This window comes from Hippoglossus hippoglossus, chromosome 21 (assembly GCF_009819705.1).
Source record: "Hippoglossus hippoglossus isolate fHipHip1 chromosome 21, fHipHip1.pri, whole genome shotgun sequence".
In the NCBI taxonomy this organism is placed as follows: Eukaryota; Metazoa; Chordata; class Actinopteri; order Pleuronectiformes; family Pleuronectidae; genus Hippoglossus; species Hippoglossus hippoglossus.
In genome coordinates, this window is record NC_047171.1 from 4,619,821 (window position 1) to 4,635,734 (window position 15,914).

Sequence of the window (15,914 nt, forward strand, 5' to 3'; positions counted from 1 at the left end):
GAGAACGTGAGATTTAAGTATCGACGATGAAACTATGCGCAGCGTCGCATTATTATTATGATTATTACTCGTTAATTGATTTATTAATTGTGTGATCGTGTCTCGTTGTTACTTTGCGTATGACGTATTTATTAAACGTGGTCAGACATCTTGCGTTTGAGCAGTAAACCGTTTAGGTGTAAAACAGATCGCAACGTTACGTAGTTTTAACGTAAAATGTACTTGTTTCGGTTTCCGGTGTTTGTATTTTTATTCTGAAGTGAACGGAAACGGAAAACAAAAACAAAAGCGAATCGTCACGAACAGGATTCGAACCTGTGCGGGGAAACCCCATTGGATTTCGAGTCCAACGCCTTAACCTCTCGGCCACCGTGACAAGTGTCTACATATGCAGACTTGAGCCCGTTTTAAACCTCTCAGAACAACACAATAATCGTACGCGTTGTTTTAAAGTTTTGTAGGTTTGTGTGTGTTTGTCAGCGGGTCGGCGGCAGCGGTGATGTTGGACTGTGGAAATAGAAAAAGATGGCGGGTGGAGTGCAGGGTGTGGAGTTCAGACACGAGGGGGAGACAAACACCGTCAAATCAACACAACCCTCACCTGTAGAAACTGAAACAAAACACCACTAACACGGTGGAGAAGCTGTAGGAAGGCACCATGCTGCACATGTTATACAAACCATAGACTGTGATTAACACACAGCAGCTCAAGCATCGATTAACACTGTTGTAATCAACCTGTACATCACACATGGACGGATCCGCTGTATCCGGGAGATCACAGGTGCTTTTACTGTTGTGCATAAACATACACGACAACATAATGTCGTTTAACTTGAATTGTCTTTTTCTCTTTGACTCCTGTTCATTATTTTGAGTGAACTTTGTTATCAAGTGTGTTTTTTGCTACACTTTTCTATGTATATTAGCGAAGAGCTACCCCCACAACAACAACAACAACAACAACAACAAACATTTATATATTTCAACAGCATCGTTTATAATAGAACATGTAATATGATATATAAAACCTTCAGCATGTTACTTAGATCATTGATAGGATATATATACAGTATACATATATATATATATAACATGTGTTATAGTGACACATATGATATATAACATACTGCTATGATATATAACATGTGATATATATATATAACATTCTGTTATCATATGACACATAAGTAAAAAAGTCATTTAAAAATAATTTGTCCTGTTTCCAATTTTCATAGTAACCAGACGTTTGTGGAAAGATTGTTAAATTATTTTAATTTTAAATAGTAGTAATAGTTTTCCCTCATGGTCATATCAGAAATATCTTAGACAGATTACAAAATATGTGTGATAATTGTAGTGTTGGACATTGTGCAGTCTAAGAAACAGTGATATTGTTTAAGCAGAGTGAAGCAGCCATTCACTGTGCTTCTGACCCCAGGTCCCAAATATAATGTTTAATGTAATTTACGATTCTCTGAATCCATAAACTGTGCTTTGTACATAGGATAATTGAGCCTTTGAACAACTCCCTGCAGTGAGATTAATCCTCCACTAACCTCTTACCTACAGTTAAGTTTATTTATTTATTTATTTATGTATTTATTAACTTACCACAGCCTAACCCAACAGTGAGTTGTGAGTCAGAGGGATCAGGGCCTGAGTGACGCACAGGACATAAGCTACTATCATTCAATTTATGCGAAATGTGCAGCATCTACTCATCTCCTCTTAACACAATAAAGACCACAATCCAAATCTGAATGTTATAAAGTTTTTATTGATGTATACAATACTACTTTGAAGGGAAATCCCTGCATGTTTACGAGACAAGTGTGAGCAGGTGTACATTGAAACACTCGAGTGGCTGTGAGGGAAACTTCTTTGGTTTTAAGTGGGCGACTAGATTAACAGGCTTAAAACTCCAAACAAAGATGATATTAAACATCACTACCTCTGCTGTAGGTATCTCATGTCAGAGCTTTCCCAGCAAACAGTGGTCCTCACATATAATCCAGATTTAACAGTGATTTGAAGACAAAAGGGAAAAAAAACAGACATTTACACACACACACACACACGTGTCTAGATAATAATTTCTAGATATATTCTTTTAATAACAGCAGACAGAGATATCACCAAATTAACACACTTTTACATGAATTAGCAGAAATACATCAGAGCCGGTCACATTTTAACCTCTGCATTAAACAGAATGTACACGTAAGCCTAATGTTTCTTTATTTTAGTTGAGTGATTTATACAAAAGAAGAATTAAAAAGAAAGAATCCTCAGACTTACTGAGTACATAGGTAACAAGTTGTTTACCTATCATATCCAAATAGCAGATTGGTAAACTTTTATAACGTGAAGCATCTGAAAGGCTTTGAGTGTATTACTTTGTCAAATAGTGTTGAAAATATATATATATATATATCTATATCAAATGCACCATACATGTCTATCAGATGGCAATAATGTGATTTTCTTGCATAATTTAGATGTAAGCAGATTCATTTCTGCTCTGTCCAATTTAGAAGCAGAATAATGGATGTGGGCCGTAGTGGTGCAACTGAAATAGAGGTTCTCCAATCCTGTAGTGCCAGCATTTGGTTCCTATAATTTCAATTCTATAGTGTAACACAAAGACAAGTTTCCTTGGCCCCTGGTATCACTCGCTAAACTATTCTTAGGGAGTCATTAAACATTAGAAATCTATAACTAAGGCATGTAAAGCGTTAACTATGTGCAACAAGAGGAAGGTCACTTTATAGAAACTTGCAGGTACAACTTCCAAACACGAGGCTGATTGTGACAAATGCATTTGCACCTCCTTGAAACTTAAATCCTCTCTTTTTGCAGTTTGTAATCAAAGCTTGAATATGCTCCGTAAAGTTAAAGCTGCAAAGAATTCCTCAGAGCAGAGATTAAAAATCAGGAATGCTTTACAATCACTCTTATCGACAAGAAAACATAGGAATCTATTCCATGAGGAGAGCAACTCCTCATACCAGCTTGTGCAAGGTAAAGGCATTTAAGGAGTGTCGGAGTGAATGCAAATGTTTATAAGATAGTGTTAAACATATGAAACTGAGCTAACATTCCCCCAATGCATGTAATGGATGCCTGAAAGTAAAATATGACTCATTACACCCTAGTATCATATAATAACTCCAAAAAACTTTACAGATACATTTACTGTTTAAGAACACATACTCAAGGCAGTTGAAGTTCATATGTTATGTTATATAAGCAGTAAATACCTAAAGAGTAGTGTGCCTCGTGTAGAAAATATTTCCTGTACATAATCATACATAGATGCCCTGTAGAAAAGACCAAGGGCTGTAGAGTTGACATTTCACACATGTCAGTATTAAAACCTATGGGTTATTTGTGCCAGTCATATATTTGTCTCTCAATCTAGAGCAGCTTCCGTGCTGCAGTGTTGTCCTTCATCAATGGGACTCAAATATATATTTCTCTTATTACTATTTCAAACAATTCTATGCTATTTCTACTCCTCGGCTATTAAAAAGGTTAATTGGCAATTGGCAAACACCAATTACTATGATATTTTTAGGTTCCTCATGCAACTCATTAGGCACTGTAGTTAGGTCATCAACGATCGGGTCGGACTAACACTTATAAAGAAGAAGGACAGATGACGAGATTCAAGACCTTCACCTGTTAGTGAAGCTTTTCAGTACAGGTCCAAAGAAATTCTGTAAACAGTCTCCAGTCCACTACAAAACACCCCGCAACATTCTCACTGAAAACCTACAAACTGCCCATTCCAAATCGTGCACAACCTGGCAACGCACCGCCTCAGTAGGCTGTGGGCAGCACCGCTGTTGCCGGAGATCTACTATATTTCACGAGAACCGCAAAGAACAAAAGACTGTTTGTCAGTGAGGCAGGCGGGGGGGGGGGGGGGTCCAGACACAGGCATGCACAGCAGGAGGGAGATGGTTGGCTCACCACCCTGGCGATATGCGGCTGCCGGAGGGGTGGGCACCCGTTGATGAGGGTGAGTTATGGTGCATGTTGCTTTTCTTGGGCAACCAAGCGCAAGAGTTTAAGAAGCCGTCTTGTACCTGTTTTCCACCAGGGCGATGCTGGCACAGAGCCAGCCCACAACTGGCTCACATTTCAACAGGTCTGAGATCTGAATGTTAAGAAGTTCACACTTCATACCAGCTGTAGGCGATGATGCACCAAGTCATCATTTGCAAACCACAAATAACCGAGAAATGAAGAAGAATGTTACACAGCGTAAGTTATTTCCATTTCATTGGAAATAAGTTGAGGCTGACATAAAGCAACTGATTTCGCTTGCTTTTTAAAAACTAAATGGATTCTTAAAGTCATTACATTTTTCATTAGAAGGTTTCGGAAAGCTGATCTCCCTGTTGCTGCTGTTCCAGAGTCAGTGGATCAAATTGTTGTACCTTTTTTGGTAGACATTTGTAGAACCGGTTCTAGTAAAGGTAGCGGCACCGTGTTGGTTGAAATAGGAGATTGGTGATGTGCACTGTGAGGTTTGATGTTGACCGAGGCGTCAACATTTTTAGACTATGCTGGTGATAGAGTAGTAAGAAGGCCCAAGGATGGAGTAACTCAGGAACCTATGATTATGTTTGGAGTTTGTTTGGGAACTGAGTGTTTATAATGGAGGGATCATTTGAGCCTGATGGGGATCAAATGTAGAAACTTAGAAGTGAAAAAAAGTGAAATTAGAAGTGATGCTCAACAAAATCAAATCATATTAAGTTGCTTGCTCCACAGCAGCTGATGCTGTGGGAATCTGGGCATCGGCTGCTGTTTCTACAGGGGTTTTGTGCTTCTCCTCTTCTTCTCCCTCATCATCTTCTTCCACGCCAACATCTTCATCCTGTTCAGGTACTGCCAGGCCAGCAGCGTGATCACCATTGATCTCACACTCAATGCTCGGTGCTTTGCCGTTGATTGCCAGCTCTGCCTTCATGCTGTCTGGGGTGGAGGGACTCAGCATTTCCTGATTTATCTCCACAACGTCTTCATGGGTATGAACCTCCGCCAAGGGAATGTCACCATCCATGTTTCCTAGATGAGGAATCTCCACATGGTCTTCTTCCCCAGGTGAACCTATGTCTTGCGTGGGGGTCTCCCCATCCCTGACCTTCTTTACATTGAAGGTCATGGGAGACACCTTAAATGAGGAGGACTTGGCAGTTGGGCTCTTGGGGTGGTTGGGGGTGAGACTCTTCCTGAGTTTCTCACGCTTCTCTGGGGGCACAATCTTGGTGGTGATCTGGTTCATCTTCTTCTCAAAGCTCTCGCGCGTAAAGGCCTTCTTGATGCTATCGACCTTCTTCAGGCTGTTGCGCTTGAATTTGTCGGCTCTTCTCTCAAGTGGGCGGGAAGTGCCCAGACCCATTTCAGCTTCAGCCGCCAGCATATCGGACTCCTCCTGCAGTGCTTTGAGAACATCATCGTCATCAGAGGACAGGCTAATGGTCTGGAGACCCTCGTCTTGGGCACGGCTGCATTCAACCGAGCCTGCGATAGATGGAGTAACCATGGTGGATTCTGCGTCATACTGGCTTGGCAGTGGGGTCCTGAGGGAGTCCTTGACATACACACTGGAGGGGATCTCATTGTCTTCCTAAGAAACAGAAAGACAGAAAAATATGGTTAAAAGGATGGTCATTGGGAATCAGTTTTAAAAACGTCCACAAGGTTTTTAGTTTGATAGAAAATATGACGAATTATAATATAGCTGTGATGTGTATAAGTTGCTGTAAATTGTAGAAAAACCTGGTGACCTCCTGAATGAGAATACAGATGAATTCTAGCACATGATCTTTGTTTGAGTTAGCTATGGTCAGGGTTAGACCTAAGCCACCTTTCCAAGTACCAGAGCCCTCCGAGGAATTCTTGACAATGCTGCTTGAAGTGTACATCCAAACACATTCCCCATGAACACGTTACTGTATACTTCTGGCCCTTTGGCCCTTGCAAATGGATGTCTGCCTTAAATACATTCTGGCATGTTGGGTTAATCTGCCTGCTGATGATGGAGGAAACCAGTTTCTGCATGCCTCCTCGGCTTCTCCTGAAATGTGTGAGGAATTCCACCTGTTTCTCTGGAGGAGTCACACACTGCTCTCAGTTTTCAGTTGTATGTCTCTCTCTGCTCTGTTTTACCTCAAAACCTGCCAGTATCAATCTCCAGTGTGAGCCCCACCCATCCTCACGCCATTAGCTATCGAGAGCTTGAAACTTAAAATATAGACGAATATGCTTTTTATTTCCATCCATAACCAGTGTCTAAATTAAATGCAATGATTTACAATAAAAGCCAAACATTTAAGCTCTCAAATGCTTTTCATTTCTTGTTTCTATCTGCATCAGAGTGTCAGTAAACGTCCCGTTCTTTAGACAATCTTCCGGTTTGGAGGTTGTTTTCGAACATGCCTCAGGTTTTACATTATTTTCATTATGGAGGTGCTCTAAGTCACAGGATGCCATTAGTTGTCGAGGGACTGTGCAATGCGTTTTTTCTTGGGGTGTCATTAACACATACTTAAGGACTGGACCAACCAGATGCTCGTCCGTCACCAATGCTGCGGAAAAGTAAAGTAGCACCGTGCATGCAATCTGTCAGGCAAAGTAAACTTGTGCTAGGTGAAGCCAGTTTTGACGCACCGTTGTATTTTTAAGTGTATCAGATGTAATGATAGCACACCTGTGACAATGGTAAGAAAGCTATGTCACCGTGACTGATTGTTGAACTGCACAAAATGTAAATACAAGAAGTCCTGCAGTGATTTTAAAGTTCAGTCTATATAGTTATAGTGTTGAACTACAGAACATTTAGTCCCATTTCTTTCCCTGATCCCCTGGAAATTGAAAAAGAGCACTCAGGTTTTTGTACAACTGTAAATGAAGAGTTCTTCAGAAGTGGAAAACGGTCCTGTTTCTACCACCTTGCAGATCCCTGATGCATCTTGACTTGATCTCAGTCATGCAGGCATGATTCACGGTTCAGGTGTGTGCCAAGCATGTGTGGTATATCAGTCCGTGCTAGTAAATCTGTCAGCGTGTTCTTAAAGGCACAACATCAGAGCAAGGCAAGGAACAGAGTATAAGGAATAATATTTAAAAGGGGGAAGTTTGATGAATATCCACAAACTGCTTTTTTGTGTATCAGGATTCTTTTTTTCTCCATAGGTACGACATTAATCCTCAAAAAGCTGGGAGCCATGAAGCACTATGGGTTTGTAACTGGTAATCCAAAAGGACAAAGCTAGCACCTTGGGGAACAGGTCTGGTTACCACCCACTCTCGTTTTGTGTAACTGTAATCCGTCCTCTTCAGTTGTGTTCTCCGTGTCTCCCTCCTGTCGTGTGTGAATGAGCACTGTCTGAATGCCCTATTTTGCGGTTGGTCTGACACGGCACCACGCCCAAGAAAGACGGAACGTGTTTGTGCAAACTCACATCAGAAAGTCAGGCGCTGCGTGACTGATAGCTCTTCTATAAAACACGCTAGAAATCCCTGAAAGCTCACCTCTATGATCAGATGTATTACTCCAGAGATTAAACTTATCTCCCTTCCCTGTGTGCACATCTAAGATAGAGTTAATCAACATGAAGTGTGAGATAGCTTGAGGTTTAAGCAACCACCTAAATTTGACCAGTCATGATTACAAAATCCCAGCCTTGCATGACCTCTGCTGACCCTCAGCCGACTATTCCCTGAAGATAAATTGTTGAAATGTTTCCCTGACTGTTTGGCAGTGTTGAGTTTTTTTCCGAAGATCCAGTCTCCACACCTCTGCTCCAGTCCGGGCACGTCATGAGACTTTCTGATTTGGCTCAAACATGTTGGATATAATCAGTGTGGCTACTGGAGTATGTGGGAGGCAGCAGAAAAAACTCAAACACCTTTGAATGCGAGCAGAGCCCTCCTGGTACAAACTGTACTAGACCTGCTGCAAAAAACACTTTAATTAAGCTTCAGGAGCAAGAGTCTGCAAGGTTTTCACCTGAAGCTCTTTCTGCAAAGTGAACACAGGCACATTTATGTCTTTTATTTCCCTGCCTTGACTTCGTGCAGCTCTTTTTTCTGCACCTTGGGTTTAACTCGTGAACATGCTGGTTTTGTGTTTGGTTGCCCAATTAGTGAGACAGCATGAAGTAAGTTTGCCCCGAGTTTAACTCCCACACATCTTTGCAAGCAAGCTACAGAAAACAAAATCTTCCTAAATACCATTTGACCCAGGTCTGTCTTGTGTGTGTGTATACGTGTGTGTGCGTGTCCGTGCACGTGGCCCTTACATTCTGGCACATCTCTCTTGGGAACCCCGTTAATTAGTGTACCCTCTAAGCAAGCGCTCATTAGCCACTAAGAATGTGATACAGTATGTGCAAGTATGTGTGTGTGTGTGTTTGAGCGTCACTGTGAGCCACTGTGCAGTTGTGTGCAGCCATGTAAGACATTGTCTATTGTTTAAAAATAAAAATAAAAAAACAGTTTAACAAAGCAAGATAAAGGAAAACTAATATAAATTTGGAGTGAACCAAGAAAACAAAGTTAATTTAATGTGACAGTGAGTTTACTGTATTTAACATAGGGTGCGCACTTCAAGGATATTCTGTTCGAACGCCTGGGTAATGGAGTTCAGGATGACATTCAACACTTGCACGGTAGAATTGCCATCTAATTGCAAGTTGTGCCAGTTTTTATTAAGCCCGAGTTAACTTTAGTCACTTCTCTAGAACTTCCTGCTCTGTTCAAGCAGCGAGAGAGAGAGATCAGGGCGGGGCAGGACACTAGTGCAGCTCATTGAAAGAGCTCGGATAGAATCATGTTACTGTGTGAGTATGTTTCAGTTTATACCACGAGTGTAATGACACCCTACAACTTCTACAACTCTTCTCTCTCCTTTGTTTATATTGTCTCTGTGTGTGTGTGTCTACGGGCCTCTGCTTTACATTTCCAGTCATTAACATATTTTACTCAGGACTGGGCGACATGGTTGAGATCCATTTAATAGACAAATGCAAATTTGGTTGATCCATCGCACACTTTGGGCCACAATGAATGAATTTGAATTGATTTTCTGCGTTCACAGTCCCCAGAGGATGAATCATGTCAACTTTGATGATGACTACTTAGGTTGACAATATTGTCCCATGAAATTCAGCGTTTACATCCACATCCCCATATCTCTATCATCAGGTCAATTTTATTTTTGTCTAATACTTTGGCTCATGAAGAAAAACCTGCAAAACTAATGACTTTCCCGTCAGCCTCAGCTGTACCTTGTGTTTAAGTGCTAATTAACAACAACACACTAAACTGAGAGGCTGAAAGTAGTACACATTACACCTCGTGAAAGAGCCTGTTAAGATCGTCATTGTGAGCATGTTAGCTTGCTGATGTTAGAATTAGGGCTCTGCCTAAAGCTGCTCTCAGACATGCACTGAAGTCCAGACATTTTACTGAAATTCTCTGCAGAGGCTTAATGTGAGGAAGCAAATGTCTGAGTCAGTTGCTCCGTATTTTTTTGCCGAACTTTTCTGTACTTGTATGTATTTAAATGTGTTTGAACAGTTTGAACAGGTGTGTTTTTTTCCTGGTTCCTGGAGATTTTCCTAATCCTAACAGGCGCGGCAGGTACAGGTGTGTTGGCACAGTGAGTCAGGTGCCTCCGGGGGACTTTGCCAATGAGAGGGTACACAATCACCACACACACACACACACACACACACACACACACACACACACACACACACACACACACACAATCACCACACACACAATCACCACACACACAATCACCATACACACACAGAGATGCAATTGTGCACGTCATTGCTATCCCTGCAATTATTTTGCAACAGAAAATGAGAAGCTAAAGTTGAAATGGAACAGTGAAAAAATAAACCTTAAAAACCTGCAATGATATTTAATGATTGTTGTCAGACTTTGTTCTTGTGCACATCTCCAACAAAGAGCTAAAGAAAAAGCTCTGGCTCTGAACAATCTCCTTTTTTCTTCCCACTCTACCTTCATGCTCTTAATTTGCCTTTTATCTTTACCCGTAACCCAATCTACCTCATTCACGATGACCAAACACTAGGGTCCCCACAGCCTCTCTCTCTCACACACCCACTCAGTGAACAATCACGGCAGTGTCCACCTGAAAATTGTGCGTGTGCAAATTTGCCTTCATCTGCATGTGTTTTGATTACAGAGCATCCGTCCCATTAGTGTGCCGTCCAGTTCACCCCTGCTCAGCACGTTATGTAACATCGTGCCCTCCCCTGTGCACGAAGAGCCATCTGTGGACGGAGGAAGGAAAGAAAGGAAAGGAAATGGTATTCTCCTATTTGACATGGGACTGGCTTCACACAAAACATGATAAACTCTCAGTGCACTCTGCACAGTGTTGATACACAGCCTTCCACTGATGTATATACACTACATAGAAATATTCTAAACATATAAAACTCCTGCCAAGCTCTTACCTCATACCAACGTACAAAGTGTAGCTCAAACTGTGACAGATATTAATTAGATTATTTGCCTAATACCCGTGAAGCTTTGCATAACAAGCTGGAGCATTCTTTCCCTGTGCTCACAAACCCCTCCCATATCTGCCTGTATTTACTGGCCTCCCGAGCTTGTGTAATCACACAACACACAATAACTCATTCAGGTGCGAAGTCATGCAGACGTGGCTGGTAAAAGGCGGGAAATTAGAAAGGCGGCCATTATCCCGGATGAGATAAATGGCTGTTGGACAAAGTGTTTGACGTGGAAAACAACAACAACAACGATAAACTTGCTCGACTCAACCCATAATTTACAGGAGAGAAGTCTGTGCCCTGTGCATGAGAACAGGTTTCATATTCTGCAATATGAGCTCTCCAAGTCTTGTTATTAATGTCACACATGATATTGATGATTATCTCCTCAGTGGTTGACTGGACCATTGAGATCTTGACTGCACTACCTCCACAGATCAAATTTGCTAAACCTGCACTTTCCTTCCTCGTGCATGATGGTAAGTCTTCACTACAACATTCCTGCACGTTCGCACTCGCTCCATGTTACTCTTTTTTAGCTTCTTTGTACAATCTCCCAAGATCCTCCATTGGACATTTTTGCAGCACAATCCAAGACTTCACATATCGGAGCTATTGTTCGATAAGGCCTGTGTGGACATGCAACAGGCCTTTACGATAAGGCTACCACCAATTGTCACAATGTTTCCTCCACACTGAGGTCAGTGTGCAGAGAAGCCAGGAAGTCGTCGTGTTATCTCAAGACGTGTTGTGTTTTCATGTTTCATTTAAGCGCAGAGAAATAAAAAAACAAACTAACAGCGAGGAACAAAATGCTTTTTGTTTTCCTCTTTCCTGTCCATGGACGTAGCGGCCTTGGCCTTGGTGATAGGACTGGATGGGGTTTGAAAAGTCAAGAAGGAGCAAACATGCAGACGTTCGACGCCTGGAATCTAACGTCAGAGAACATGTGGGAGGTCACAGGAGGAGTCAAAAGAGGGGAGTTGGTTGCATTTGTTTAATAACGCAATAGGACTGCGAGTTGCATTGGCAGGACACCAGCAGCAACACTCCCAGCACTTTCTTTAATCATTTAGATTACTTTGTCGCTAAAGTATTTTAAAGCCGTGCATCTTACTTAATGAACACATGAGCTACTATGAGATTGTTGCGAAAACCTTATTAAAACCTGCGGCGTACTAAAAAAATGCAAAATATGTACTCTTGGCAGTAGCGTAGACAAAGAAGTGCACTGCATCATGGGATATGCTGGGAGACTGAGCTGATTTAAGAGCTACCGCCTTCATTTGTCTTTGCATGCACACAGTGTATATTTATTTATTATCATTCTGCACATGTTTTAGGATTTTGATTTCTGGATGAAAAAGCAACTTGTCTAGCCCGCACAGACCCCCTAATATTATCATCACCCGTCTTTTTAAAGCTGTTAAAACTAGTTCCTTACACCTGGAGTCTGCAGCTACAAACTTGCCTTTGCCTCAGAGAACGAAACAGTTCAGTCGACTCGTCAAACCTGAATGTGACATCAGACGGAACAAGGAAGCACCTAAGGTGAAACCTCCCCATCCCCACTCACGTCTTACACTCAACAGTCTGCAAACTTAACCCATCATTAGGCAAAACAGACCGACATCTTTCTCTTTGTCTTTTTCCTTCTGCTACATTCACTTTTCTCCTCATCTCCTTTTCCCCTTGTTACTTTCAGATGGTCTCAAAAAAAGAATATCAACACACCCAACTGCATTCTTATAGAAACAAGTAAAATCTAACTGTGAAGTAATAACTTGTGTACTGGAGGTCAGAGGTAGAGCTAAATGGTTTGTTTTTCTATATCAATTCCACGCTTGTATATGTGGTCAACATATTAATAAAGCAGGATGTGTCAAAAACAAAAAGGCCTTACCCACAGCAGACATTTAGTCATGTGGTAGGAAAGCACAGCTCCATGTCACAATAACCCGGTCAACACAGTCAGCAGGAACAACAGCAGAGCCCAGAAAATGGACGAACACAGTCATTACGTTAATTATGTTTACTGCGCCTGTGCTATGACGTGTGTGCCATGAGCAAGGTCGGTTAAACATTCACTTCATCCCAGTTCAACTTGGATGTTCTTACTGTTGTTAACTGTCAAAGAGATGTCAGACATTTACACTTGACAAGCATAGACTGTAAGTAAAGATTCCACTTCCTCCAACTGGACAAAAATGAAGCCAAAATATCCCGGATACAGGTGCTGACATCTTTCACTGGTGAATTTGTGTAGAGGTGGAGTCCTGAAGCAATCAATCAATCGTCTCAATCAGTCTCAGCTGTCAATCATGGAGTCGGACCCTGTAATTTTACAGCATCAAAACTAATCAGAAACACTTGAAAATACATCGATGTGATAGGAAATCCTTTGTTGATTTTTAAATAGTCTATGTTGACAACGAACAACCTAGCAGCTAGCCACCTGTCGAAAATGATATGACACAATGAGGTTTGACATTAAAACATTGTGTTTCCTGAGCAGCCAGGTCCACAGATGTTGGACCATCACTAGCCTCTGTAGTCGACTTAGTTTTGCCCTTAGTTTACAAACTCCAAACAAAACTCAAGGTTCACCAGTGGCTAATATTAGCATTGCTTACACCATGTATGTAAGCCTTCTCCTGGGTTACTCTGTACTTTTCACACAGACATCAAGTTAAAATCAAGTCTTCCAGCTAACTAACAGACAGTGAAGATACCATTCTGTCAACAAGTCAGAGTACTAACGAGTTCCAATGATTAGAACCTGTAAAATAGTATAGAAATTGTAAATTATGCCATTTTCTACTGAAACAAATGAATCACATTGCCATGACGCAGGACCCGACACCACCAGTTGTATAATCACCATAAACAAATAAACATTCACTAAGTCACATAATTCTCCTGGATCACAATTGCATTTGTGTTGATGATAGTATTTCTGGGGAATTTCTTTTTGTCTCACTTTCTCTTTGTCCACAGTGGCAACAGTGAAATAAGTTGCAGTTACCACCATGATACTATGCGTTAAGCAGCCTTTTACTTCAAAAGTCAATGCAGGTTGAAGCCTGGTCACATCAAGACCCTACATGACTGCACACACTGAAACAGCAGCGCTCTGGGCTATAGGCTGGTGCAGTATATCATCCGCTCCAGAGAGAGACACTCAACAAATCTCAGCTGTAGCCTGCAGCCAGTGGCCTGCTCCAACCTGTGGAAATGGATACAACTTCATGATGGAAGTTTCTGCCCTGAACACACACACGCAATATGTGCGCTCGCATAACGCTCAGATACCTAATTACATTCGAACACATCGCGTCTACCCTCGTTCTTGTCTTCAGAGAAAGGCTTTAAGGGGGTTTCTGGTAGTAAAGCTTCATTTGTGTCACTTATGTATTTGTACGCACAAGATGGGATTCAGACAAGTGGAAACCAACAGTGACTTCAACAGTTGGTTTTTGAACAACTGTTTTGAAGTCTTGAGTTTAGCAAGTTTTTGAAAACCAGAAGTAACCATATTTAAAAAGGAGCATGGGCGGAGCTTGACTGAGGGGCCGAGGACACTGACCTACACCTGTGACCTGCACCCATCGGACGGTACTAGCTGGAATTGAATACCCTGCTTTATCGTCTATTCGGCTCTAACGGGAACCATCATTTACAAAACGATAATCATGCTGTATTGAAGAAGACTTGAAAATAGTTATTGAAACCATAAACTCCTTAAGAAAATGTTTACTGACATAGATCTCTAGTTTGATTTAACTTGAGATTACAAAGTGCTGTGTCACTTGACTACAGTACAGGTAAGAGTTTGGGGCGTGGCTGGAATTCCCAGTTTGTCCTCCATCTTTAGACCCTGAACAGAGTGTGGAAAAACATCCTGATGCTGAAAGGCAAGATTATGTCACAACCTTTGGTCAAGTGTCTGTACACAGAAGCTCCATGACGACTGGTAGCAGAGCGCACCAAGTGACACTGAGTCGAGTTAAGCCGATCACTCAAAACCTTTGTGAGCCACCCAGTGACGATGGATGGAAACTTTGACTATTAATACATTGTGATGTTAAAATATATTTACTAAGGGTTAAATGAGTATCCCTTTATAAATGTACAACTGAAGAATGAGAACCAAAGGACAAAGTTCTCATTTCATCACAGGCCCTGCAGCAAAACCTCCAGCAGCAGAACAACCATCGCAGTCACTGTGTTTACTTTGGCTCTGGAGTATATTTCTCTTTGCCTGCAATGAGATATGAGAGTTCTCTTATTGTATGTGAGCGCTCCGACTGTCTCTGTCACTCTCCATCTCCCTGCGATTAGGAGTCCACAAAAAAACACAGACAAACCACCGCACATCCTCTTCCCATCCCACCGAGAGAGTCACATGACTCCCCTCTCACCACTAAGTATCCAGTGGAGCTCTGCGGAGAAGGACTTGCATTCTCACAGCGTTCGGATTCAGTTTGCCAACGTGGTTGACTTGTTTACTGTGATTATATTTCAGAGTGAGATAAACACAGATGGGCAGATTAAGATCTACTCAGAAATAAACCACTTCTGTCACAGGAGTTTTATTTTGAAACCCACTGCATTTAATGGAAACGGCGATGCAAATAAGATACACTAGGATTAAAGTCTCCAAGGTGACTGTTGGTATTTAAACACTCAGGTAAAGAGACTTTGTAATTAATTAGTGTGACAAATAATTAAAAAAGAAATGCGCGTGTAATTCAATGCAAAATATGTCGCCTTTACAAACAGTAATTACCAGAGTCTGCACTGTACACACTGGACTCCTCTGATGACGCGGTTTCGTGGATGCTGTGCATGTGCACGTTAACGTGTGTGTGAAGGAGAAAGGGAATGGATAAGGGGAGGAGTTTGCGTGGAGACACGAAAAGCACTGGTGCACAAAAACAAACAAACAAACAAGGCCCGAGCAGCAGTAATTAAGTCCTCATTAGTCCACGTTATACACAGGAACTCAGCGGAGCGTCAGACAGCGCTGTCAATTCTGACCGGCCGCAGCTTGTGGAGCCCCCTGCCCGGTGCAACAGAGAGCGTTTACCCAGAAGCCCCCTGTGTTTCCACCTCAGCTGGCACGTACAGGGCGATGAGTATTTTGCTCCGGCTCGGTCAAGTGAGGAGCAGAGGCGGAGGAGGGCCCCTCGGCCAGAAACTACAGGGCTGGCACAGAGAACTTGTCTCTTGGGTGCATTGCAAAACCTGCGTTATCAAAGATACCGTGAGGCGTGCAGCATGTGCTTTGGTGTGTTGTCAGGGAACCATGACAGGTGGCTTGACTGAACACGAAAA

General features: G+C 41.9%; 1 protein-coding gene and 1 non-coding gene across 2 annotated transcripts in view; both read right to left on the minus strand.

Annotated features, from left to right (window-relative positions):
• Positions 1-294: 294 nt before the first annotated feature.
• Positions 295-376, minus strand: trnas-cga. Its single transcript has one exon. It is a non-coding gene; the product is annotated as a tRNA-Ser (tRNA).
• Positions 377-4,285: 3,909 nt separating this feature from the next.
• The window catches only part of cavin2a (caveolae associated protein 2a), a 14,634-nt gene continuing 3,005 nt past the window's right edge, over positions 4,286-15,914 (minus strand). The window contains exon 2 of the mRNA XM_034575026.1: positions 4,286-5,644. Within this exon, the coding sequence (XP_034430917.1) occupies positions 4,766-5,644 (879 nt within the window). The 3' untranslated portion in view covers positions 4,286-4,765. The remainder of the gene's footprint in view (positions 5,645-15,914) is intronic.